Below are 26199 nucleotides of genomic sequence, written 5' to 3'. Positions count from 1 at the left end.
AAAATTTGTATAAACCTGCAAGAAGAACACACTGTACATCAAATATTTTTTTATTTTATTTTGCTTGTTAAATGTGAGAATGAGAATGCTAATTGTTCAAGTGTAGCTTTGATTTTGAGTGTGTGTGTGTGTGTGTGTGTGCGCACGCGTGCAGTGAGGACATTGCTGCAACTTTGACCACACACACTTGTTATATAATGTTGGACCAGTAGGTGTCACTGTTGTCCATGTACATGGAGTGTTTCTGGCGTCTGGAGAAAATCAGAAAGATTAATGAACTTTTTAACACTTTATTAAAAAATATTGATTTTCACATAGACACATGAAGCAGTATTTCATTCTACCAAAGTCCTCATTTTTTTGGAAGTAAAATCATTGGTGATTCATGCATGTCTGACTTCAAAACAGGTGTGCATGTGTGATTGTGTCATCTGGGGCAGGGATAGCTCAGTAGGTAAAGTGGTTGCCCCATAATTCACTTGGTGAGTAATTGGCCTACGGGGATCAATAAAGTATACATTATTGTTATTACTACACAATTCCTCTAATTAGTCCACACTTTTTCCTCAAGTTTGCCTCTATCATGCGCTGGTTGTAGAATTTCTTCGAGTGGGGGCTGGCTCTCACTTGTATTCTAGAAACATAAAAATAAAAACACTGTTTGGATAGTACTGCCATCTTTACCACCTCTTTCATTTTCGATGGGTCATGGTAAATCACCTTATCAAGAGCATTCTCAGCCCATGTAGTAAGGTCTACCAGGGGACAACTCCCTTTAAGGCTGCTGCCAGAATTCAAAGACTAAAAGGCAAAATTGGTTTAAGTATTTCTGCTGGAGCAGGTAGTTTGTTGCAGAGGCTGCAGAGATTCTGTTTAAACTATAATGTTTTGCAACATAACCAACCATGCTGATGTCAGCTCAGTGTGAGTGGAAGACATAGGCATGATAATCAGTGATGTATTCATAAACTGCAAAAGGATGTACCTGTTCCAATTCACTTCCTTGTAAACCTCCCTGTTACAGCCCTAGCTGGGCCTCCTGAAACTGCCCTTGTGTGGGCGTGGTGTCTTTCTCCACCTCCTCCTCTCTTGCCACTCCTACCCCCTCTGTTTCTCTCACTCTCCTCTCTCCCCAGGACACAGCTGCTCTTGGTTAGCCTTGTTTGCCACCTGAATCCAGTCAGCAATCACCTCTGAGGCTATTTAAGCTGGGGATGAGCTCTGAGCAAGGGAGTTTTCTCTGATGTCTCCGCTTTGTGTGAAGGTCCTGCCTATGTGTGTAAGCAGTATGCCTGCTTTACGTGAGTAGTGTGGGCTTGTGGGCCTTGGTGGCAGTAAAGCTAGCTGCTGGCTAGTGACAGGGTGAGCTTGTGGGCCCCTGGAAGTGCCTCCTCGTGGTGTGGAGTTTTTGTTTGGTTGTTGTGTTCTGTGTTGTTGCAACCTTTTTCCCTTTTTCCAAGTGTTATTGGTAAAAAGGCCTTGCCAGCTCTTTATGTTAAGATTATCTATAATAAAGACTATTTTATTTACTAAAAACACCTGTCTGTTTTCCTTTCATTCTGTTCTGGACTCATGTTACTGGTCCCCTCACTCGTATGCCTAGACCTCTTCGGGGGGGACGTAACAATGTGGGGGCTCGTCCGGAATATGAATGGAAGGAACAGCAATTGAGTATTAGTGAGTTGTTTGCCGGTGGCCTGTTTAGTTGTATGGTATCTGCTACGCTCTCTCTCCAGTTAGCAAAGGGGAGTGTCTAGCTGAGCGTAAGCTCCTCCTTCAGGCACTCATTTTTTATTTTGCCTTTTTTATTTTCGGAGTAATCCCGGGTGGGGATTAGTTCCCTGTTGGGGGCAGGCTTGTCGGTGCTTTGTGCACTTGATGCTTAGCCTTTAAAGTTGCCTCGAGCCTGGTACACTCCAGAAGCTAACTAGGCTAAGATTTTAGTAGGTAGGTCTGGGGAGGGGGTCGGTGGTATTTTTATTTATTGGTTAAACTGTGGCCATGGATTTGCATGAGGTCGCATCATTTTATGGCATTTCTGTCTCCACGGCTCTACATAAGGCTGAGCTGAAAGCTGCTCTTGTGTCTGGCTTGGTGGAGAAAGGGATAGTGGCCCTGCCAGTGTCTGCCAGTCCACTTGAGCATGGTGTAGCGTCTCAGCCTGTTCCGCAGGTGCCAGCTCAAGCTGTAGCTCCATCAGTGTCTACACCTGTTGCTCAGTGGCTGCCTCAGGACAAGCCAATGACACTGCCTCACTTTGAACCACTCTCCATAGAGTCATCCGTAGGTTCAAAGAACGATGCTATGCTACATGTCCGCCTGGCTCGTCTTCAGTTGGAAAAGGAGGATCATGAGAGGCAGTTCCAGCTAAAGGAGTTGGAGCTTAAGCTTTTAGACGCAGAGCTTGCCAGAGCCAAGGAGGTTGAATTGAAAAAGGTGGACACAGCTGTTAAGTTGCAACAGTTGGAACTCCAGCAGGCTTCCCTTCCTCCAACTGCCTCCATTCGGCAGGCAGACACACCATTTGATGTGGGGGAAAAACATTTGTCTGGTTCCAGTGTTTCACGACATCGAGGTTGACAGTTATTTTGAGTCCTTTGAGCATATAGCTGCAGCCTTGCACTGGCCACGGGATTCTTGGGCTATTTTGCTACGATGTAAGCTGGTAGGTAAGGCTCAGGAAGTTTGTTCCTCATTGTCAGCTCAGGACAGTCTGAATTATGACAAGCTGAAAAGTGCCATCCTGCTATCTTATGAGCTAGTCTCAGAAGCTTATAGCCAGCGTTTCCGGGGATTAAAAAGGGGACAGGATCAATCCTACCGAGATTTTGCAAGGAAGAAAAGTGTGCTTTTTGATCGGTGGTGTGTGTCCAGCAAAGCTACTGACCTGGCGTTGATGCGTGAATTAATGTTGGTGGAGGAATTTAAGAACCGTATCTCTAAGCAGATTGCAGTATACCTCAGTGAACAGGTTTCCTCATTACAGCAGGCTGCAACACTGGCTGATGAGTTTGCCCTCACCCATAAAACTAGTGCTATTGAGCACGACCGACGCGATGCCTCAGTGAAGGTTAGCAATGTGCCAGCTGTGCAGTACCCAAGGAGCGAGGTACCTGTGTCCCGTCCCAAGGCAAAACAAAGTGTTTTTCTGTTTCAAGTAGCAAATTGTAAGACCTACAAACAGAAACAGTCAGTCTAAAGGGCTAGGAGTGTACGAGCTAGCAAAGCTGATACAGGTGTGGTTTCAAGAGCCAAAACACAGCTCTGTTTCTTCTGCCACAAACCTGGCCATCTGGTTGCTAACTGTTTGAATGCCCACTCAAAGCAAAAAGGCTCTGCTTTGAAAGGAGTCAATCGTGGTTCACAAACGGACAAAGTTGCCAGTCCGAGACGACAATTGGAGCATAATTGCTCGGTGGTGTCATTTGGTCCCTGTCAGAAATCGACTAATTGTGATCCGCCACCTGTTGACCGTCTTTCAGGTCCGGATGACCTACAGTGTGACAGATTGGGTGTGATACAACCATTCCAACCTGCACCTCTGGCTAACCAGCATGCCTGTCGCCATGACCTAGCAAAGAAGCGCCTGAAAAGTGTTTCAGTAAGGCCTTCTAGCTATCCGCTGGGTTCTCCATATGTGATGGCTCAAAAAACATCTGGCTGTCACTTGGGACACTATGTTGAGGAGTTCTGGACTGTTCTGGACTAATTTGTTACTGGTCCCCTCACTCGCATGCCTAGACCCCTTTGGGGGGGACGTAACACTCCCTCACCCCAACTCTCTGCTCTGATCTAAATCCAGTGGTCATAGAGCACTTTTGGTGAGGTGAGGACATGCTTCTCCTTATGAGGTGCTAACAAACAGCATCAGCCGTGGAAGCAGTGTCTGGTGGGAAAGCCCACACCAGAAATGTATATGCTGGGTGGAATAGTGAAATGCCCGGCTAAGTCAGGACAGACAAAGCAGAGCCACAGGGGAAAATTTTTAACCATATCCATTTATTAATTCCTGAGAAAACAGATCTAAAGAAAACCAGGTGCTAACTTTAACCAACATTGCAATCAAAGCAAATTATCATTGCAATTAAAGGAAACAAAAAAAAAAAACATGTTGGGTTAAGCACAAACAGGCCCACCAGTCAGGCTGAGGTGCTGATTAACAATACATATCAGAGCAACAATCAGGATATCAAAATCTTGTTTCTGCTCTGAGACTGAGATGGAAACAGCCTCAGAGGTATCAGTAGTTTTGTTGGTCATCTCCATTTGTAGAGCACTCTCTGCCCATATAGCGAGTTCTTCCAAGGGAAGACTCCCTTCAACCCCGCTGTCATAACTCCACGAGTCTGTGAGGGTAAAGACACAAGAGAAGTAATCACAAGTCTATATGGTCCACATGGGTCAGTTGCTGATATGTTTTGGCACAACTGACTTTGTAACAGAAAAATTAACAAAGGTTATATTGATGAGTCTTAAACACAACAGTTTGACACAACCTTGGGGGGAAAAAGTGGTTGGATATTTGTAGATTCTTTAAAACCAAAAAGGATTTAAAGTGGACTCTGTTCAACTGTGGAGGGAGAAATGGTTATTTCTGCAATCAGGACTTACAACACAGAGTGAAAGAACATTTTTGCAAGTTGTCTTAGAGGTTAGTCAACTCTGTTCATATTAGCTCACCAGGCAACAATGCTGAGTACATACCTGGAGAAAAGTGCATCCCATAATCTTCCATCTTTGAAATCCCAGTGATTAAAACAGGAAAGCTGGAGAAAGTATCTCTGCTGAAAGAGCTCCAAACCAAGCAGGATAGGAACTTAAGACTGACTGAGTTAAGAGCAATTGTCCTGGGCTTTTAAGGAGGTTTGTGGGTGTGGGCAGGAATGTGGAGGTTTGCGCTTCTTCTTTTGTTGGTCACTTTGCAAGCAGTCAGGCAGTTTCTACCAACTGGCATCATTTACATTTCTTTAAAATGCTGTTTCTCAGGGGTCCGTTCTTCGTACCTTGCTAAGTTAGCTGGATTTGATTGTTGACAATTTCGCGTAATCTTGGATGGTTCGGTTCCCCGAAGCTCATCCGGGATTTGCTGTCATAGCAACAGATCCGTGAGCGTAAACCTGCTCGGGAGCAGGTTTACTTTACGTAAACAGGACTAGATCGCGGCCACGCAGGTATGTCCGCTTCATTTATATGAAAGCAACAGCGATATTTTACCACTGTTTTACCATAAATAAATATTATCAATGTAACTAAAGTTAATGCAGTACTTGATCCTTTTATTGATTCCATACAGATACATACAGGTCATTTCCTAAAAAAAAAAAAGGGAAATGTACTATTAATCATTCTATTTCATGTATTTGATTATTTCAGATGTAATTCATATTTTAGAGTAGTAATAGTAAATTACTTCGTGTAATCAAGATGAGAGACCACGGCTATAAAAGCGAAGGTGGATTTGGGAAGTCTGTCGCAGCCATGTCCTGTCTGTATACGCGAGCCACCCATTGCGGAAGGTGCAAGATTGATAAGGAGAGTCCTCAGAATTCAGCGTATATTGCGGGACAGACAGGATCCTTTAGCTCAGTGCGACAGTGTGCTCATAGAGAGATATCGATTTTCCCGTGAGGGTATTATTTACTAACCAACTTGTTGACGAGGGGGTGCAGGACCACCACCTGTCTTTTTTTGCTCTGCCCTTTTCTTGGTTGCTGTTATAAACAAACAGATTATTTCAGGGTCTCTTTCCAAGAGACGAAAAGCAATATAAGTGATAAATGTTACCATTCTGTAGAATATTCTTATATTTCACTTTTACTTGTTCCCATGTTCTAGTGGGTCCTGTCGTGGCTCTAATGTGAAAGAGGATATAATGTAATATACTATACTATAATATAATATAATATAGTGTAATATAATAAATTTACCCTACCGCCTATACTGGTGTTGGCCAGAGGGGCCGATGGCGCGATATGGCAGCCTGGCTTTTGTCAGTCTGCCCCAGGGCAGCTGTGGCTACAACCGTAGCTGCCTCCACCAGTGTATGAATGTGAGAGTGACTGAATAGTGGTATTGTAAAGCGCTTTGGGTGCCTTGAAAAGCGCTATATAAATCCAATCCATTATTATTATTATTATTATTACATTACTTACGAGTTTAATTTGTCAGCAACTTTCTGCCAGTCCTCTCTCCTTGCTTTTGCAGCCTTTGCAGTGTTCCCTTGCGTTTTAATTAAACTCTGAAACTCCTGAAATCCCTCAATCAGGAGTTCTTGCTCTGCTGCCGAAAAATACCGAACGCGCTCCTTCGACATTTTCGCCGACCAATCAAAGGGTTGCCGATCAATGTTTCTACTATCGATGCGTAGCCCCTGTTAAGCCACCCAGTGATCTCACATTACTTCATCCAGCTGTACTAATCGTCAACAACAGGTGTGTTCGGAGAACCGGATTAGCGAGCTCAAAGTTAGCGCGATGATTTGATCTTGGATGTAGTAAGCGAGGTACAAAGAACGGACCCCAGGTCTAAAAAAAGAAAGTACAGTTAGAAAGCAGCCATACAAATGAGCTTTACCAAATCCTTTCAGCTCACACTTTATAAAATATGAAACACTTAATACACTTAATCCGCTTAAATCAATTAAATAAACACATCTTTACTCATGTGTTTGAAATACATGATGGACTATATGTGGGGAGTGTGTGTGGGGAGTGAGTTGGAGGGTGGGGTGGGCTGCTTTTAACTATGTAAAGCACTTTGTGCTACATTTTTTCTGTATGAAAAGTGCTTTATAAATAAAGATTGATTGATATATGATGTGAAAAATTCTCATTTTGTAAAGAAAGCCAAACCTGTTGAGTTGTTGACTGTGAGCTGCAGCTGGTGTAAATCGTGATCTTTATGGATATTTCTCACTGGTGAGTTAGAACATTTTAACTTGTTCTGCTTTGATGTCAACTAGATCTGTGTTAGATGATTTTGATTTAAATTCCTGCTCTGGTTGTTTCAGACAAGCAGCCAGTTTGATCTTTGCACCGATGTTTAATTTACTTTCTATTATCAGAAGATTTGTGCACATAGTTTATAATTTCAAATGTTTCAGAGCAAATACAGCTGCTCTTTAAATATATTTTTGCATACGTTCTGCATTATTTCAGTGAGTATTGAAACCTGATGTTTAAAATGTTTTAAAATAAGCCAAATTATACCAATATTACACACAAATAATAAATTAAACCTCTAATTTAGATATTTTTGATCATGTGGAGGTCATTTGGAGTTTATAAGATAGCAAATGGTAGCTTTCACCTTCTTTGAAAAGCACCTCTACATTGTAAAAGTCTCTGACACTAAAACACCCACATAAGTCAATGTCAACAAAAGCAAGGCTAACGATCCACATCAACGCTCGTCATAATCCCACAGACACATGCAACTGGCCTCCTCTGGCTCATTCAGAATTAGAGACGCACCCAGTTCACCTAGTGACCACTAAACATACGCTAATGTGTCTTTTAGAGTTCCTGTATCACACCCTGCTACCTCTGATTAATTATCAAGTCAATGCAGACAGACGGCACCAGGGCCATGAGAGATAAGTGAGGGTAAAGGTGTTTGTGTTGACATGTCTTGATTTGAAGTAACTGCAAAGACACGGAAGTCATATTGTTTGCAGATGATACAAAGTTCTATAATGAACTAACACTGGATACGAGCAAAACAAAACTCTGCTATTTGGGAGATGTACAAATTCTATCATTGATAAACTGATGATAAATAACAGACTTAGGATCATAAATAAAACCACTTCAACAGAACCACCAAACCCACTTTTTATTAAATACTCTTAAATTTAAAGACTTGGTTGACCTCAGAACTCTACACAGAAATTATAAAGCAACAAACAAATCTTTGACTTACAACATTTAGGACTTGATCAGGGCTTGTGTGGAACCTTCTTTAAATCTCAGTGATTCACCGAGATAGAAAACAACTTGAAAGAGTGAGTGGTGAATCAAAGAGAAGAAATTAAATAAACTTAATGCAAACTGCACAACAGAGTGTAAAACTCAGCGATACATCCAGTGAGCAGCACTTCTCTGGATGAAACAAGCTTCTTGATGTCAGAGGTCAGAGCAACAAGACCAGACCAGTTCATGCTGATAGGAAAGCAGGAGTGACTAAACATAACCACTCATTAAAAGCAAACTATACAGAAGACCATCTCTGAGAGCACAACATGTCAGAATTTGAAGCACATGGGCTAGAAGCAGCAGAAGACCACACTGGCTACAACAGCTGTCAGCTAAGAACAGCAAACTGAGGAAACAGACTCACAAATATTAGACAACAAGAGATTGGAGAAATGTTTCCTGGTCTGACGAGTCTGCATTTCTGCTGTGACATTCTGGGTCAGAGGCTAAACACAAGATTTCACGACTTGTAAAGTGTAACATGCATGCACTTTTTAACATCCTATCAAATATTGTAGATTATAATGTTAGAGCCAGTATTTAATCCTAGAAATGTCGTCATTTGTTGGAAGAAAATGAATGGCACTGACTGAAACATTTCCAACATATATAAAGTTGACTTTATCAGTCTCCTGCATGAGCCTTGATCTACTGCACCAACTCTGAGGAAAAAAGCAAAAACTGACGTATATTACATGTTAATTCTTTCTTTCTTTTTTTTACTTTAACTGAGATTCACTGAGTCTTGTCAAAACAGCCTATGTTTTATATTTAAATGGCAAGAAAATAAAATCTACAAGAAATAAACCTGTAAAACAGGATAAAACGTGTGTAGCTTCCATGTTGAAAACTGCAGATGACATGGAAGTCTTTTAAATCTTTGTGAAAACCACCAGCATGTGGTTTGGCAAGACCAAGGTGGAAGAAATCCTCATCTGAAGCTTTGCTGAACATAAGGATTTCTCTCAGGTCGTCATGATTTGGTCTTTATCCTGATCAAGTTCTAAATGTTGTGGACCAAAGATTTGTTTGTTGCTTTATAAATCATGTGTAGAGTTCTGAGGTCAACCAAGTCTTTAAATTTAAGAGTATTTAATAAAAAGTGGATTTGATGGTTCTGTTGATGTGGTTTTATTTATGATCCCTATTACACTTTGTGTGTGTTTTACAGGTTATCGATATATTCATAATGACCATGATGGTTTGTGATTTATTATCACCGGAAGAAGTTTGTTCTTTCAGATAATTTATTTTAATTCTATGTTATTTATCATCAGACTCCTGAATAGTATGAGTTTTGTTTGCTCAGATTCAGTGTTAATTGATTATAGAAAAACCAAGTCTTCAATTTCTTAGTTTTTTTGTAGTTCATTTAGAAGTTGTTCCAAGTTACTTCCACAATAACTTTGTGTCATCTGCAAACAATATGACTTCTGTGTCTTTGAAATTACTTAGCTGAATGTACAATATCAATCCACATTCACTCAGTTAATGATGCATTCATTAATCTGTATGCCTCTTGTATTTCATTGCTCAAATTCAGGACATTGAAAAACACCTTATGTCATAATGCTTTTCAGAAACTCTCAAAGACAACATTACATGGATTATTAGACTCAGTGCTGCTCATTTATTGACTTGATTTTTCATTCCTGCAGCTTCGCTGTTCTGACAGCTCCACTCAGGCTCTGCTGGACACCACTGTGCTCCTGCTGCAAGGCGCCTGGTTTCTGGTACGCTTCCCAGTCATGATCATGGTGGCACTGTGAGCAAGAACCTGGCAACCTCCAGCCACCATGCCCCATCGTAACATTCCTTGACAGATCCCAACACAGCCCTGGTACAAACATACATGGCCATCAGGAGCATCCTACACTTTAAATGAGCTGACTTCAGGTGTTCAGTAAGGGGAAGATTTAATAACATTGCACGTTTCATTTCAAGACTCTGTAGTCACAGAGCAGAGAGTAGAAAAGGTGACAATAAAATGTTTTTGGAGCTTTACCAAGTAATCAGCATCAGACTTGTTAACAATTAAAATAAAACCCAACATTTAGAGTCTTAGGAAGATAATCACAGAGGCAAAAACTTTCCACTGTATCGTCTCAGGTTTCTTAAAATGAAGTCTAAGGTAGGGTTGTTATTTGAGGTATTCCTGGAAAAATCTTTTTGTCCATTTGAAAGCTCCAGATTCTTTAGATTATCTGTCTCATACTTTGATTGTGAATATAGAGGATTGTAGCTCAAGTTAACATGGAAAGATAGAGGTTTAAAGTCTCTAAAACATTTGGACCCATATGGAAAAGATATATATAAATCTTATAAAGTTTGGATCTGTCTTGTGTGAAACTTGTATGAAAAGCATATAAGAGTGAAAACAGATATAAGATCCCTTGAAAAATTAGATAATGAAACTTGTATGTTTTGGATACTTACTAAAACAATATATGAAAGTAATGAGAAAGTGGCCACTTTCATGAGTAAATCACATATAAGTTTTTACTATTTCTTTTCCATATGGGGATGTTCAGTCTCTGACAGAAGGTTTGGAGACATGTAGAAAGTTCAGTTTGAATGGGTGAAACTAATATTTTATTTACAGTTTCTCACACACAAGGAAGAGAATTTTCTTCATGTACAATATTTTTTACAACAAATACAACAAAATGAAACAAAACACATTTTGATGAATTCATCTCTTAATCTTATATGCAGAATTTCTGATGGTGTTTTCTCTGATATCCCAGTATGTGTTTTGGCTATTTTGACTATTTACAGTAGCCGGAGCCTACTGAATTCTAATATTTCTAAAATCCATTGGATATTGAATACCCCCCTCCCACTTTACTGAAAGCGATCAAATCTGAGACTATGTTGAGCTACATGAAGACAATAAAAATAATAAAACAAAAAGTCCTGGGTTGTTTATATTCCATTCAGTGCTGAACTGGTGTTCAAATCAAATTTTATTAGTCAAATACACAGTCATACAAAGTACAACATGCAATGAAATTCCTGTGTCCTGGGGCTGCGGATGTAGCCGCACCAGGAAGAAACCAAAAAGACAAAAAGACAGTGAAAATTCGTACATCAGGGACAAGAGGAAAAAAAGGACCTCTAAAACAGTAACAGTAAAAAAAAGGTCTTGATGGGCTTTCCAGGGACATCGGTATGCAGGGGAGAGACGATGTTTGGGTTTGGTGCCTCCAATTTCACAGACAGTCTAAATGTCTGTCACTCGTCACCAGGTCTGTCAATTTCTTGTTGAAGAGCCGTGAGCTTCTCCAAGATCTTATCCATGTTGTGTTCAATGAGAACAGTCTGAGTACTCACAGCTCTTCCCATTGCTTCGATCATAGTGGACATTTTTGCTGGGTTTTGAACAGCTGTGTCGTATTCGTGATGCCCGTTGCCTGGTGGCATTGACCAGCCAAACATCTGAGGGGAGTCGGGGAGGGTCCATTGAGGTCCAGCCGCAGAATTGCCCACAGCATGAGAATAGTGGGCCTGATTATTTGCACCCATTCTCATTGAATTTACCTGGTGCTGGGTGTACCGCTCCCTGAACGGGGGCTGTCTCTCTCCCTGAAACTGAAGGGGACAAGGGGACTGTCAGTAAAACGAGAATAGTTGTTTTAAATTATTGGCATTACACTTTTTTAAATACAGTCAATTCCCCAGATAATGACAGAATCAGAAACAATTCTGTTTAATAATAGGAGATACTTACATGAAGTGGGACATCCTGATTCACATACTGAGAATGTGAACTCCTCCTAAACTTACTCCGTTTGTTTTGAAACCAAGTTTTTACCTAAAGACGGAAGAAAACAGAAAACATTTAATGAGTACAATGGACCCAAAATTCAATTTCTTATGTTGTAGTAAGTTGAAAAACACTCACCTGTTTGTAGGTCAGTCCTGTCATCTCTGCCAGCTGTTTAATCTCCCTTGGCTCATAGTAATGTTTCGCATTAAAGTGATGGACAAGAATATTCAACTGTCTCTCTGTGAACACCACCCGGGCCTTTCCTTTAGGTTTCTCTGGAGCAGTGCTGGGATGGTGCAGAGTGGCAGTGATGTTGCCATCCTGGCTTCGTGGGACAGCAAAATCTTGTTTCTCTTCTGAGACAGCAGGAAAAAAAAGTTTTTAAAAAGTAAATTGCTGAGTCTGAAACACAAAAGTTTCCCAGAAAAAAAGTGTGATATTTATACATTATTCAGAACCAAGAGTCACTTCTGCCATCAGGACTTACAACACAGAGTGAAAGAGTATTTTTGCAAGTTGTCTTAGAGATTAGCCAACTCTGTTCATGTAGCTCACCAGGCAACAATGCTGAGTACATACCTGGAGAAAAGTGCATCCCATGTTCCATCTTTGAAGTCCCAGTGATCAAAAGAGGAAAGCTGGAAAAAGTATATCTGATGAAAGGGCTCCAAACCAAGCAGGATAGTGCTGTGTATCCTAAGGCTGATTTAAGAGCAATTCTGGGCTTTTAAGGAGGTTTGTGGGTGTGGGCAGGATTGTGGGGAGTTGAGCTTCTTCCTTTGTGAGTCGCTTTACCCTACCAAGTTTCAACCAACTGGCATCATTTACATTTCTTTAAAATGCTGTTTCTGAGGTCTGAAAACAGAAAGTACAGTTAGAAAGCAGCCGTACAAATGAGCTTTACCAAATCCTTCCACCTCACACTTTATAAAATCTCAAAAATGTAATGCCTAAAATTACTGTTTTACTTTCAATTTAACCTCTTACCCATTACTTTAGTGTCCGTTTTAACTGCTCTTAAATTAACAAAAAAAAAAAATTCAACACCAAATTCAGTTCGGTGGGTCGTTCAATGGGTCGTTCAATGGGTCGTTCAGTGCGTTGTTCAGTAGGTTGTTCAGTAGGTTGTTTAGTGGGTTGTTCAGTGGGTCTTTCATTTGGTTGTTCTTTGGGTTGTTCAGTCAGTGGGTGAGTGAAAGCAAGATTAAGTGTCTATGTGAGTGGAAAGTTCTTTCCACTCACATAGATCATTTTTGCAAATGCATCCTCACACTAATTTGATCTCCAGGCGTTCAGTTGCACCTTTGTGTAAACCCCCAAAGCAGCTTTTTAAGGTCAAAACAAGTTTTTCAAACTCTGACAAACCATTAAAAAAGTCTGACACTGAATATCACGATGACCACTCGTTTTGTCTTCATTAACTTTGTTAAATGAAGCAGTTTAAAAGTGGCAACTGAAATTACACCAATTGAACTCAGCATCTTTGAAAATGTTTTAAAATAAGCAAAATTATACCAATATTACATACAACTAATGACTTACATAATTAAGATATTTTTGACCATGTGGAGAACATTACTGAGTTTATAAGGTAGCACATGGTAGCTTTCACCTTCTTTGAAATGCACCTCTACATTGTAAAAGTCTCTGACACTAAAACACCCACATAAGTCGATGTAAACAATAGCAAGGCTAACGATCCACAACAACGCTCGTCATAAACCCACGGACACATGGATATGGCCTCCTCTGGCTCATTCAGAATTAGAGACGCACCCAGTTTAGCCAGTGACCACTAAACATACGCTAATGTGTCTTTTAGAGTTCCTGTATCACACCCTGCTACCTCTGATTAATTATCAGGTCAATGCAGACAGATGGCACCAGGGCCATGAGAGATAAATAAAGGTTTCTGTGTTAACATGTCTTGATTTGAAGTAATTTCAAAGACACAGAAGTCATATTATGTGCAGATGACACAAAGTTATTGTGGAAGTAACTTGGAAAAACTTCTGAATGAACTAGAAAATCAATTTAACTGAGTTCTCGGTTATTTCTATAATCAGTTAACACTGAGTCTGAGCAAAACAAAACTCATACTATTCAGGAGTCTGATAAATAACAAAGAATTATAAAAGTAATTATGTTGAGGTTCATTAAAAGTAACTCGTTAAATGTACATATGTTTTGAAATCTCATGTTGTTATCTGGCTGTGCCATTACCATGGTGACGTGGACGCCATGGCAGGAAATACTTGGTGGACGCTTCTCCTTATATGTTCACTTTAAAAAAAAAAAAAAAGTTGCAGCTCGACGCTCCTATTAAAATAGAGGACGTTTTTGGCTCAATCAAGTGTATGCGAGCGGTAAGGCCCCAGGCTCCGACAGATTTCCAGCTGAGTTGTTAAAAAAATTTAAAGACAAGCTAGCCCCTCTCCTTCTTGATCTATATAATGAATCACTGAGAAAAGGCTGGCTGCCCCCCACTTTAACGAAGGCATCTATTTCAGTTTTACTGAAGAAAGGCAAAGAGCCTACGGCCTGTGAGTCCTACAGGCCCCTTCTCTATTTGCAAATTAGACTGTGTCTCATCACTGTTTCCAAATTCCCCAATTCTCCCTGCTGATCCATCATGGGTTGACCTTCTGGCTGTTACGCCTAATCAAAAATCACCTCTATCAAATATATATTGTATGCTTATGGTGACCGAATCTAATCCATCAGGTAAAATCAGAACCGCCTGGGAGCATGAATTAGGTGTTGAACTGTTTGAATCATGGTGGGATAAGGTGAATCTCATCATGCGTTCAAGTACACCATGTGCTAGGCTACAGCTTATACAGTTTAAAGTTTCCTTCAATTATAGACCAATGTGACAGATGTCACACCTCCCCTTGCGACCGTGGCTCAGGGGGTTTGGGAAGCATATCTGTAACCGGAAGGTCGCCGGTTCGATCCCCGGGCTCTCTGTCCTGGTCGTTGTGTCCTTGGGCAAGACACTTTACCCTACCGCCTACTGGTGTTGGCCAGAGGGGCCGATGGCGCGATATGGCAGCCTGGCTTCTGTCAGTCTGCCCCAGGGCAGTTGTGGCTACAACCGTAGCTTGCCTCCACCAGTGAGTGAATGAATAGTGGCATTGTAAAGCGCTTTGGGTCCCTTGAAAAGCGCTATATAAATCCAATCTATTATCATTATATGTTTTTCTTCCGCCCAAGTTTGAACCAATTTTGGACTGATTTCTTTTCTGTACTGTCAGGGGTTCTTGGAAGTCAGATCCGAGAAGACCCTTTAGTTGCCATATTTGGAGTTCCAAAGATCCCTCTTAATGTAACTCCCCAGCAAACTGAGATCTTAGCTTTTTGTTCCCTTCTTGCTAGATGCTGTATTTTACTTCCATCTGCATTGCAATGGCTTAATACTGTCCGGACATTCTTGTGGAATATCTCAAATCTTTTCATTAGAACAATGCAATTTACCCACCCTCCGAATAGAGGGTGGGTAAATGAATTCAACCAATATTCTTTTTTAATTTAATTTAATTTTTTAAATTGTATTTATATAGTGTTGAATTTTAATTTTTTTTAATTTAATTTAATTTATTTATTTAATATTTTTTCTAATTTACTCACTTTTTTCTTCTTTTTTTCTTTTCTCAATTTTCTGTTCTTGTGTTGTTATGATGTTTTTTGTATTTTAATTTGTCTTTTGTTTAACAAGAAAACGTTAAAATGATTGTGAAAGAAATGTTTGATAAAATATGTCACGTAAGATGTATACAATACAACGTATAGAAGTTTGTATAATCTCTTAATAAACAAATTTTAAAAAAAGTTGCTGTCCATACAAACAATACTGATTTGTAGACTTGTAATTGTTTAACTAACAATCTTGTCAACACAAAGTTCCAATCCAATTTTATTTATGAAGCACTTTAAAATACCCAGCACAGGAACAAAGTGCTGTACAGAAAATAAGTTCAAAACAATAGAATAACAGAAAACAGCAAAAATATAGAAATAAAACACATAATGCATAAAATTAAAACAGCCCTATATATATATATATAACTATATATATGAGTTTTATTCATCTTTCTTAATCATTTATGGTTGTGGTGTGATCTTCTCCTGGTTCCTTGTTTCCCCGTGTGTGTTGCTGTGTCAGTTGTGCTCCCCCACTGTGCAATTTATTATTTTTAAACAATCGTATGAATTTTTGTATTGATGTACTTTTGTTAATTTCATACGTACAGGTGTTCCACACACTAACTCCTGTGATTGTAATGCTGTGATATTTTACATTAGTCTTTACCATTGGCTTGGTTCATCTACTCCCGCTGAGTTTGCTACAGTAATAGTTAATGTTTTATTTTTAGAAGGGTGTCCAGTTTTTACAATTTCTTTAGGTAAACCAGGACCAGCATTAAGAAAAAAAGTCATTAAAACCATTTGCAAATTGTTTTATGTCACTGATCAGTGTATTTTGTGTTTGAAAGTTATGGGGATATTCCAATCTTTTAGTTCCTTTATTTACAATATCATTTAGTACTGTCCACGCTTTTCATATTTTTTTTATCTAAAAGTTTACTGTAGTAATTTATTTTACTCGTTCTCATAATTATTATGAATTTATCTTATACCTTTTATAAGTTTGTTCTTGTATAACAGATTCTTTTTCTTACATGCGTTTGTTAGCCATGTTTTCAGTTTTCTTTGCTTTATTCACCAGGGGATAGCGTTTATTGTAAAGACTTAATATTATAGATAAGAAGTTTACATATGCCACGTCAACATCTTGAACACAGATCTTTCTCTAGTCTTGGTTGTTACACTGTTCTTTAAGGTAGCCGATTTCTTAAGCCTAAATCATAGTATTTACACAATTTTCATTTCATTTACTCCCTGCTGCTCTCCACCTCTTCTCCCTCTCTTGTCTCTTTCTTCCTGCAAGTCTCTCCATTCCCTCAATCTGGTCCACATCTCATCACTCACTATACTTTTTCTACTCCCTCTCTATCACTTCCTCCATTCCCTTTATCTCTCACTCACAAACGCATGCATCCATACATGAAAGAAAACATTATTTATTAGCTCACCCGGATAAGACCCATGCAAAACAAACTGAAGGTTTTTGTCCGGAAACCCACCATCAAAGTACCCATTGTCTCTGATGTCTGCAAATAAGAATAACCAGAACTCCAGACACTGGCTGTGAAGAAAATGCCACCAGTATTCAATTCTTTCATTGGAAGTACTTCCTCCCTCCAGGTAACTCTCAAAGGTGTCGTAAGGAGCCACGGGCACAAGGAAACACTGAAAGCCTATAACATGGCCATTTTCAGTTCCAAGATCACCTCTGGCAACTCTACACCGCTGCACCGCTTCTACGTAACACCCCCCGATCACTTTCAGATTACTATTTGTTGTGTATGCATTAAGACAGATTATTTTTCTCGACAAACCATCAACACTCTCATTGATTGAGATGCCATATGGTTTAAGTTTGCCGTAGGAGTACAGGTGCCAGATGAAGTTCAGCCCTTTTGAAAAATAGTTCGCCTTCGCCTGAGACGTCTTGTGTGCCTCAATGCCACCCCTCAGGGATCCAGCTCAGTCAACACCAAGTGCACATCCTCTTTCTTCACGCGTAGTCAATGTTCTCTGCATTTAGCATATATCCATCAGTACGCGTGAAGCTACCAGAGTACTGCAACTGGTTGTCAATGAATTCAACCAAGACTTCCAGGTCAGAGTACGCTTTTGTGACGAGTGTGTCCCCTAGGAACTCTCTTCAGATGTCTCTCACTTTTATAAAACTTGTGTGTACTGCCAAGCACTGTTTTAATATATTTATATATTAAAACAGTGCTTGGCAGTACACACAAGTTTTATAAAAGTGAGAGTCCAATCTCAAAATTAAAATCTACTTACTTTTTAGCCTTTTTATTAAATACTCTTAAATTTAAAGACTTTGTTGACCTCAGAACTCTACACATAATTTATAAAGCAACAAACAAATCTTTGGCCAAAACATTTAGAACTTGATCAGGATAAAGGCCGAATCGTGATGACCTGAGAGAAATCCTTATGTTCAGCAAAGCTTCAGATGAAGATTTTTTCCATCGTGAGTGATCGTGGCTCAAGAGTTGGGTGTTCGTCTTGTAATCGGAAGGTTGCCGGCTCGGACAGTCTCGGTTGTTGTGTCCTTGGGCAACACACTTTACCTACCGCCTACTGGTGATGGACAGAGGGGCCGATGGCGCGATATGGCAGCCATGGCTACAACTGTAGTGAATGAATAGTGGTATTGTAAAGAGCTTTGAGGGGTCCCGAAAAGCACATTATAAATGTAATCCATTATTATTATTCAATCTTGGTCTTGCCAAACCACATGCTGGTGCTTTTCACAAAGATTTAAAAGACTTAAAACTCATCTGCAGTTTTTCAACATGGAAGCTACACACATGTTTTATCCTGTTTAACTGTTTTATTTCTTGTAGATTTTATCTTCTTTCCATTTAAATATAAAACAGAGGCTGTTTTGATAAGACTCAGTGAATCTCAGTTAAAATAAAACAATAAGAAAAACATTAACATGTAATGTACATCTTTTTTCCCTTCTTTTCCCCAGAGTTGGTGGGGCAGATGAAGGCTCGAGTAGGAGACTGATGAAGTCAACTTTTTATATATATTGTAAATGTTGCAGTCAGTGCCATCCATTTTCTTCCAACAAATGACGACTTTTCTATGATTAAATACTGTCTGCATTTTTGTTTTGCTTTCATTGAGTCTCTAACATCATAATTTACAATATTTGAGGATATTAAAAATTGAAAGTCATGAAATCTTGTGTTTAACCTCTGACCCAGAATGTCACAGCAGAAATGCAGACTCATCAGACCAGGAAACATTTCTCCAATCTCTTATTGTCTAATATTTGTGAGTCTGTTTCCTCAGTTTGCTGTTCTTAGCTGACAGCTGTTGTAGCCAGTGTGGTCTTCTGCTGCTTCTAGCCCATGTGCTTCAAATTCTGACATGTTGTGTTCTCAGAGATGGTCTTCTGTATAGTTTGCTTTAAATGGGTGGTTATTTTTAGTCTCTGCTGCCTTCCTATTAGCATGAAGTCATGTGGTCTTTCTCCTTTGACCTCTGACATCAAGAAGCTCGTTTCGCTCAGAGAAGTGCTGCTCACTAGATGTATTGCTGAGTTTTACATTCTTTTGTGCAGTTTGCATTAAGTTTATTTAATTTCTTCTCTTTGATTCACCACTCACTCTTTCAAATTGTTTTCTATCTCGGTGAATCACTGAGATTTAAAGAAGGTTCCACACAAGCCCTGATCAAGTCCTAAATGTTGTGGGTCAAAGATTTGTTTGTTGCTTTATAAATTATGTGTAGAGTTCTGAGGTCAGTCAAGCCTTTAAATTTAAGAGTATTTAATAAAAAGGCTAAAAAGTAGGTTTGGTTTATTATCCTAATTCTATGTTATTTATCATCAGTTTATTAATGATATAATTTGCTTGACTCCCAAATAGTATGAGATTTGTTTTGCTCAGATTCAGTGTTAAATCATTATAGAAAAATCAAGTCCTAAATTGATTTTCTAGTTCATTCAGAAGTTGTTCCAAGTTACTTCCACAATAACTTTGTATCATCTGCAAACAATTTAACTTCTGTGTCTTTGCAGTTACTTCAAATCAAGACATGTTAACACAAACACCTTTACCCTCATTTATCTCTCATGGCCCTGGTGCCATCTGTCTGCATTGACTTGATAATTAATCAGAGGTAGCAGGGTGTGATACAGGAACTCTAAAAGACACATTAGCGTATGTTTAGTGGTCACTGGGTGAACTGGGTGCATCTCGAATTTGTCTCGAATTCTTAATGAGCCAGAGGAGGCCAGATGCGTTGATGTGGATCGTTAGCCTTGCTTTTGTTGACCTTGGCTTATGTGGGTGGTTTAATTTCACTTTTCACACATTTAGAGGTGCTTTTCAAAGAAGGGGGAAACTACCTTTTGCTATCTTATAAACTCAGTAATGTTCTCCACATGATTACAAAGATCTAAATTAGAGGTGTAAGTCATTATTTGTGTGTAATATTGGTACAATTTGGCTTATTTTAAAACATTTAATAAATATCAGGTTTCAATACTAATAATACACATTTTGTTTAAAATATATTTAAAGAGCAGCTGTATTTGCTCTGATACATTTGAAATTATAAACTATTTGCACAAATCTCCTGATAATAGAAAGTAAATTAATCATTGGTGCAAAAGATCAAACTGGTTTCTTGTCTGAAACAACCAGAGCAGGAAGTTAAATCAAAATCATCTAACACAGATCTAGTTGACATGAAAGCAGAACAATCTAAACTCATTAGATTTGTTTGTTTGTTTTATTAAATAAATTCTTCACATTATATAGACCACCTTGTTTCGTTTTAAACACATGATTAACTATGCAGACCTTGATAAATTGACTTAATTTCACTTGCCACTTTCAGACTCATTTATTAAAGTTAATAAAGACAAAATGAGTGGTCAGCGGTCATTGTGATATTCTGTGCCACATTTGTGAATGGTTTGCATGAGTACAAAAACCATTTTTGCCTCACAAAGCTGCTGTGGGGGTTTACACAGAGGTGTAACTGAACGGCTGCAGGTCAAATAACGTGAAGATGTTTTTGCAAAAATGTTCTATGTGAGTGGAAAGTTCTTTGGGTGATCTAATACTGCGTTAATTGATGCAAACATGCAGTGAGTTCATTTCAGTAATTAGCTGCTAATTTTAGCTGCTAATTTTAGGCATTAAGTGTTTCATATTTTCTAAAGTGTGAGGTGGAAAGATTTGGTAAAGCTCATTTTGCACGGCAGCTTTCTAACTGTACTTTTTTTTTCAGACCTGAGAATCAGCATTTTAAAGAAATGTAAATGATGCCAGTTGGTAGAAACAACCTGACTGGTTGTAAAGTTAAGAAGAAGCTCAACCCCTCCACATTCCTGCCCACACCCACAAACCTCCTTAAAAGCCCAGGACAATTGCTCTTAAGTCACCTTCCTGCTTGGTTTGGAGCTCTTTCATCAGAGATACTTTCTCCAGTTTTCCTCTTTTAATCACTGGGATTTCATGGAAGATTATGGGATGCACTTTTCTCCAGGTATGTACTCAGCATTGTTGCCTGGTGAGCTAATATGAACAGAGTTGGCTAACCTCTAAGAAAACTTGTAAAAATACTCTTTTACTCTGTGTTGTAAGTCCTGATGGCAGAAGTCACCATTTCTCCCTCCACAGCTGAACAGAGTCCACTTTAAATTCTTTTTGGTTTTAAAGAATCTACAAATATCCAACTTTTTTTTTTCTACTTTGTGGGAAACTTTTGTGTTTAAGATTCATTGTGTTGATGCTCAGTCATCAGGTAAGTAAATCCCTGAAGGTTGATTCAGTTCACCTGGATGTAATGTTTTCAATGGGAGAAATGTTTTGTGACTTCTTCAGTCTGAGACCTTTTGGGATTTAAGACTCATCAATTTAACCTTTGTTAATTTTTTCTGTTAGAAAGTCAGTTGTGCCAAAACATATCAGCAACTGACCCATGTGGACCATATAGACTTGTGCTTACTTGTCCTCTTGTCTCTTTACCCTCACAGACTCGTGGAGTTCAGGCAGCGGCCCTGAAGGGAGTCTTTCCTTGGAAGAACTCGCTACATGGGCAGAGACTGCTCTAAAAATGGAGATGAGCAAAAAAACCGCTGATACCTCTGAGGCTGTTTCCAGTTCAGTCTCAGAGCAGAAACAAGATTTTGCTGTCCCAAGAAGCCAGGATGGCAACATCACTGCCACTCTGCACCCTCCCAGCACTGCTCCAGAGAAACCTAAAGGAAAGGCCCGGGTGGTGTTCACAGAGAGGCAGTTGAATATTCTTGTCCATCACTTTAATTTGAAACGTTACTATGAGCCAAGGGAGATGAAACAGTTAGCAGAGATGACAGGTCTGACCTACAGACAGGTGAGTGTTTTTCAATTCAATAGAACATAAGAAATTGAATTTTGGGTCCATTGTACTGATTAAATGTTTTCTGTTTTCTTCCGTCTTTAGGTAAAAAATTGGTTTCAAAACAGACGGAGTAAGTTTAGGAGGAGGTCACATCCTCAGCATGTGAATCAGGATGTCCCACTTCATGTAAGTATCTCCTATTATTGAACAGAATTGTTTATGATTTGATTTTATGGTATTTTTAATTTGGTTGTTGTTTTGATCTGTGTTGTTCAGCACTTTGGTCTGCCTGGGGTGTTCTTAAGTGGTATACAAATAAACGATGAGAAGATGATTCTGTCATTATCTGGGGAATTGACTGTATTTAAAAAAGTGTAATGCCAATAATTTAAAACAACTATTCTCGTTTTACTGACAGTCCCCTTGTCCCCTTCAGTTTCAGGGAGAGAGACATCTCCTATTAGAGTATCTCCTATTATTAAAAAGCACTGTTTCTGATTCTGTCATTATCCGGGGAATTGATTGAAGTATTCTTAAAGTATTCTTATTTTACTGACAGTCCACCTGTCTGTGTTTCAGTTTCAGGGAGAGGGACAGCCCCCATTCAGGCAGCAGTACACCGAGCACCAGGAGGTAAACCCAATCCCAAATGGTGGAAACCATCAGGGCCCCTATCATCATGCTGTGGACAGTTTTGCTCCTGGACCTCAGTGGACCTTCCCCAACTCGCCCCAGACATTTGGCTGGTCGATGCCACCAGACAACGGCCAGCATGAATTTAACCCTGCTGCTGGTATGAATGTACATGAAGAATACTATATGCCTTTTGTATGAGAAACTGTAAATAAAATATTTACACCCATTCAAAACTGAACTTTCTCAGCCCCTCCCCCTCTTTATTTATAGAGTTTTTACATGTAAGTTGACATATCAGGCCCAATAAAGAGGGTACCACAGACACAAAGATATATCTCAATACAGATTAGGCCATTAAAGTTAAATAAATAAATAAATAAAATAAAAATAAAGGAAAAAGTGGGAAAAACACACAGAGAGAGAACAAAACAAAAGAAAAAGCAAAGAAAAAAAGAACAAACAAAAACAAACAAACAAACAAAAAAACACTCCCCCCAGAACCAGAACAAAAGAAAACCCCATGGTACTAAAGTTTAGTCTGTTGGAAGTGTTTTCAATGAACTGAAGTAAATAATAAAAGGCTGCCACATCTGTGAGAACTTATTAACATTTCCTCTGAGTCTGAATTTTATTTTCTCCATTTTTAAAAAGAACATAACATCTTCCAGCCAACGTGATCGGGCTGGAAGGTGATGAGCTTTCCAAGACAGCAAAATTCTACGTCGTGCCAGCAGTGAAGTGAACATAACATCCAGCTGTTTATGACTAAGGTTTAGGGTGGCATCTTCAGAAACACCAAACTAGTGGGCATGGTTGGAGTGTAACGCTCAAAACATGAGAGAGCACTTCAAAATAAAAAGTCCAGTATAACTTAAGTGTCGGGAAGGCAAAAAACAGGCGTTGCATCTGTTGCACAGGTCAGGAATGCTGGGGTATATTTTAGATAATCTAGATGTGTAATCTGTATACTGTCTTAAACTGAATAAGGGAGAGTCTTGCACATGAGGCTGAAGTATGAATTTTGTCAATTATTTTGTCCCAGTAACCTTCCCCAAACGTAAGACCCAGTTCCTTTTCCCAATTCAAAGCAATTATTTGGTTGAGTAATTGCTCGATGCCATAATTAAAGTATATACTTGTGATATTAGAGCCTTACTGTGAGGCTTCAACTGGAATAAGTCTTCCCACCAAGGCTTGAGAAGCTGACTTGGAAACTCTGGCAAGATAGAAGATGCACAGTGTCTTATTTGAAAGTAGCAGAACAAATGATACGAGGGCAAATCATACAAAGAACAAAGGTCACTAAAGCTGAGAAAATGTTATCTTTAAAAAAGTCATAAAAACATTTGATACCTTTTCTTGCGCATATGCAAAAGGAGGAGTCCACCAGCGATGGGGGAAAGAGGTAGTTGTTGCAGATTAGGGTCAGAGCAGAAGCAGAGACTGAATTGAAGTGATGCTGGAATTGATACCATATTTTTAGAGAGCCAATTAGAAAGGGGTTGTCTGTAAACTGTAACAGGGAAACAGGAAGGGATGAAAATAATAGTGCCAAGAAGTGATACAGGAAGGTTTACCCTTCTTTGAAAAGACAACTTTACACAGGTCAGCAAAGGGTTAAATTTTGCTGCTTGCAAAGCTTTAAATGAACTGGTAATATGCACTTTAAAGCCTGAAGAAGCTAGTTGGAAATCAAAATCGGTTTGTCTAAGCTCTTGTGCAGCTGGGTTTATGGGAAAACATTCACTTTTTTATATATTAATCTTGTACCCAGAGAAAGAGCCAAAATGTAGAAGTATTTTCATTATAGAGGATAAATGAATTGTTGGATTTGTAACATATAATAATAAGTCACCTGCATATAAAGCAACCCTATGTTCCGTACCACCACGAATAACCCCTTGAAACAGAGGCGAGGTTCTAAGAGCCACAGAGAGAGGCTCTATTGCTAAAGTGAAAAGTAAAGGTGAGAGTAAAATACTCCGAAATCAGTGTTAGTACAAACAGATGCCAGTGGCGTAGTATATAAAAGATGAATCCAAGATATAAAATTGTTACCAAAACCAAATTTCCTCAAGACTGCAAAAAGATACTCCCATTCCACTCGATCGAATGCTTTTCCTTAAAGGCCGCATTTTAAGGCCGATTACGTCACAGCGACGCGACGAAGGCTGTCCCAATTCAAAGGCTGCTCGAAATGCAGCCCTCAGATGCGTCCTTCATTTCCCTGAATTTTAAGGACATGGCGGTGTAGACTTCCTGGCCCAACATATCCCAGAATGCATAGCACGGCGGTGGGTGTGGATAATTTTGCCGAAAAAAAAAAAAAAGGCAGATGAGGGGCACCCGAAGAGTAAACTTTAAGTACTGAATATTATGTCACTTATTTATGTGCAAATGTTTAATAATGAAGAACATTAAAACATTACTGTTGGCCACACAAAGTTATGTGACATTAGTGACGTTTGTACTAACTTGGTTTTAACGCCTTTACTTTAAAATATACGCCGTTCAATAGCTGAGCTTAATCTTACAGAGAATGAGCAAAGCTCACGTAGAAACAAACAAACGAACAAAAGATTTTCTCCTTCATTTCTGTCGAACAAAGCTGTATGAAATGTTTCCAGCTGTTAGTATCATGGTTGCTGGGCAACCTGGGCAGTGCAACGGAGGCTAGACCATCCCATTTCACAAGGCTCGCACTTCCGGCCTTAGTGGTCTTTAAGTACGCGGCCCTTGTGGACCGTTAAGGCTGCGTACTTTAAGGCTGCAGACCCTGAATTGGGATACAGCCAATGACTCAATTGTTTATAAGGAAGTGAATCACTGGTGGGATTTGTGGCGTTTTACCACGAAGAGATTTTTGGGCAAGAGATAAGTGCGCAACATATTGACAGATATGGAGTCAGCAAGGAGGAGAGGAGTTGCCCCTAGTGGACCTCATCACAGCCACAGAAACCACCATACGAATTAACAAATTGTCACAGACACAAGCAGAGCAAATCAGGATGAAAGTTTCATCCACCCTCTCCAGTGCCAAAGTCTCTCCGTCTAACCTCACAATACAAGAAAAGAAGGCCATCGCTTCCCTGAGCAAAGACCACAACATCAATATATATTACCAGCTGACAAGGGAAGGTGCACTGTGGTCCTAAACACTACGGATTACCACACAAAGATCACTACTCTCCTCAATGACAACAATACCTACGAAGCCTGAAAGCGAGACCCCACAAGCAGCTACAAAAAGTTATAGCTTGCTTCAAGACATTGAAAAAGGACAAAACCATTGACCGCTTTACATATCACCACCTTTACCCAGGGGATGTCATACCCTGCATCTACGGACTTCCTCAAAGCAGGTGTCCCGCTCAGACCCATTGTCAGTAGCATAAACTCAGCTACTTACAACATTTCGAAACACCTTGCTACCATCCTAGCACCACTTGTGGGGAACACACACACATCACATCAATAACTCCACCGACAAGGTCCAGAAACTTACCCTGGAATCAGATGAAACCATGGTGTCCTTGTATGTAGTCTCTCTCTTCACTTGCATACCTACCACGGAAGCAGTGGAGACGTAGTGATAACCCATGTAAAACATGGCTGTGCTATGGGCTCCCCCGTGTCACCTATTACAGCCAACCTTTACATGGAAGAAGTGGAAAGAAAAGCTCTTCGCTCTTTTAAAGGGAGAGTACCCAGCCACTGGTACAGATATGTAGACGACACCTGGGTCAAAATCAAAACACAATAAGTTTAATCCTTCACTGTGCATGTAAGGACAAGAAAGACATTGTGGACAAAACAGGA

The 26199-nt window shown here is 39.5% G+C and overlaps 2 protein-coding genes and 1 long non-coding RNA gene across 3 annotated transcripts in view; 1 reads left to right on the top strand and 2 right to left on the bottom strand.

The window, feature by feature from the left end:
- The window catches only part of LOC308385841, a 122908-nt gene that overhangs the window by 79277 nt on the left and 17432 nt on the right, over positions 1-26199 (bottom strand). The window lies entirely within an intron of this gene.
- On the bottom strand, positions 10615-12102 carry LOC308385288 (homeobox protein NANOG-like; the record flags this gene model as incomplete). The annotated part of the gene is made up of 3 exons (XM_080864129.1): positions 10615-11564; positions 11704-11787; positions 11878-12102. Coding segments are annotated over 3 exons (666 nt in total), but the record flags the coding sequence as incomplete, so codon positions are not given.
- LOC308385287 (uncharacterized protein) lies at positions 20787-23122 on the top strand (the record flags this gene model as incomplete). The annotated part of the gene is made up of 5 exons (XM_080864128.1): positions 20787-20907; positions 21398-21756; positions 21847-21930; positions 22324-22537; positions 23049-23122. The coding sequence occupies exons 1-5, from the start codon at positions 20877-20879 to the stop codon at positions 23120-23122; spliced, it is 762 nt and encodes a 253-aa protein (XP_080720254.1). The 5' UTR covers positions 20787-20876.

The sequence above is a fragment of the Rhamphochromis sp. 'chilingali' genome, assembly GCF_963969265.1.
Source record: "Rhamphochromis sp. 'chilingali' genome assembly, chromosome: 18".
Lineage (NCBI taxonomy): Eukaryota > Metazoa > Chordata > Actinopteri > Cichliformes > Cichlidae > Rhamphochromis > Rhamphochromis sp. 'chilingali'.
The sequence above is the reverse complement of the archived record's forward strand: the minus strand, read 5'-3'. Positions and strand labels throughout refer to the sequence as shown.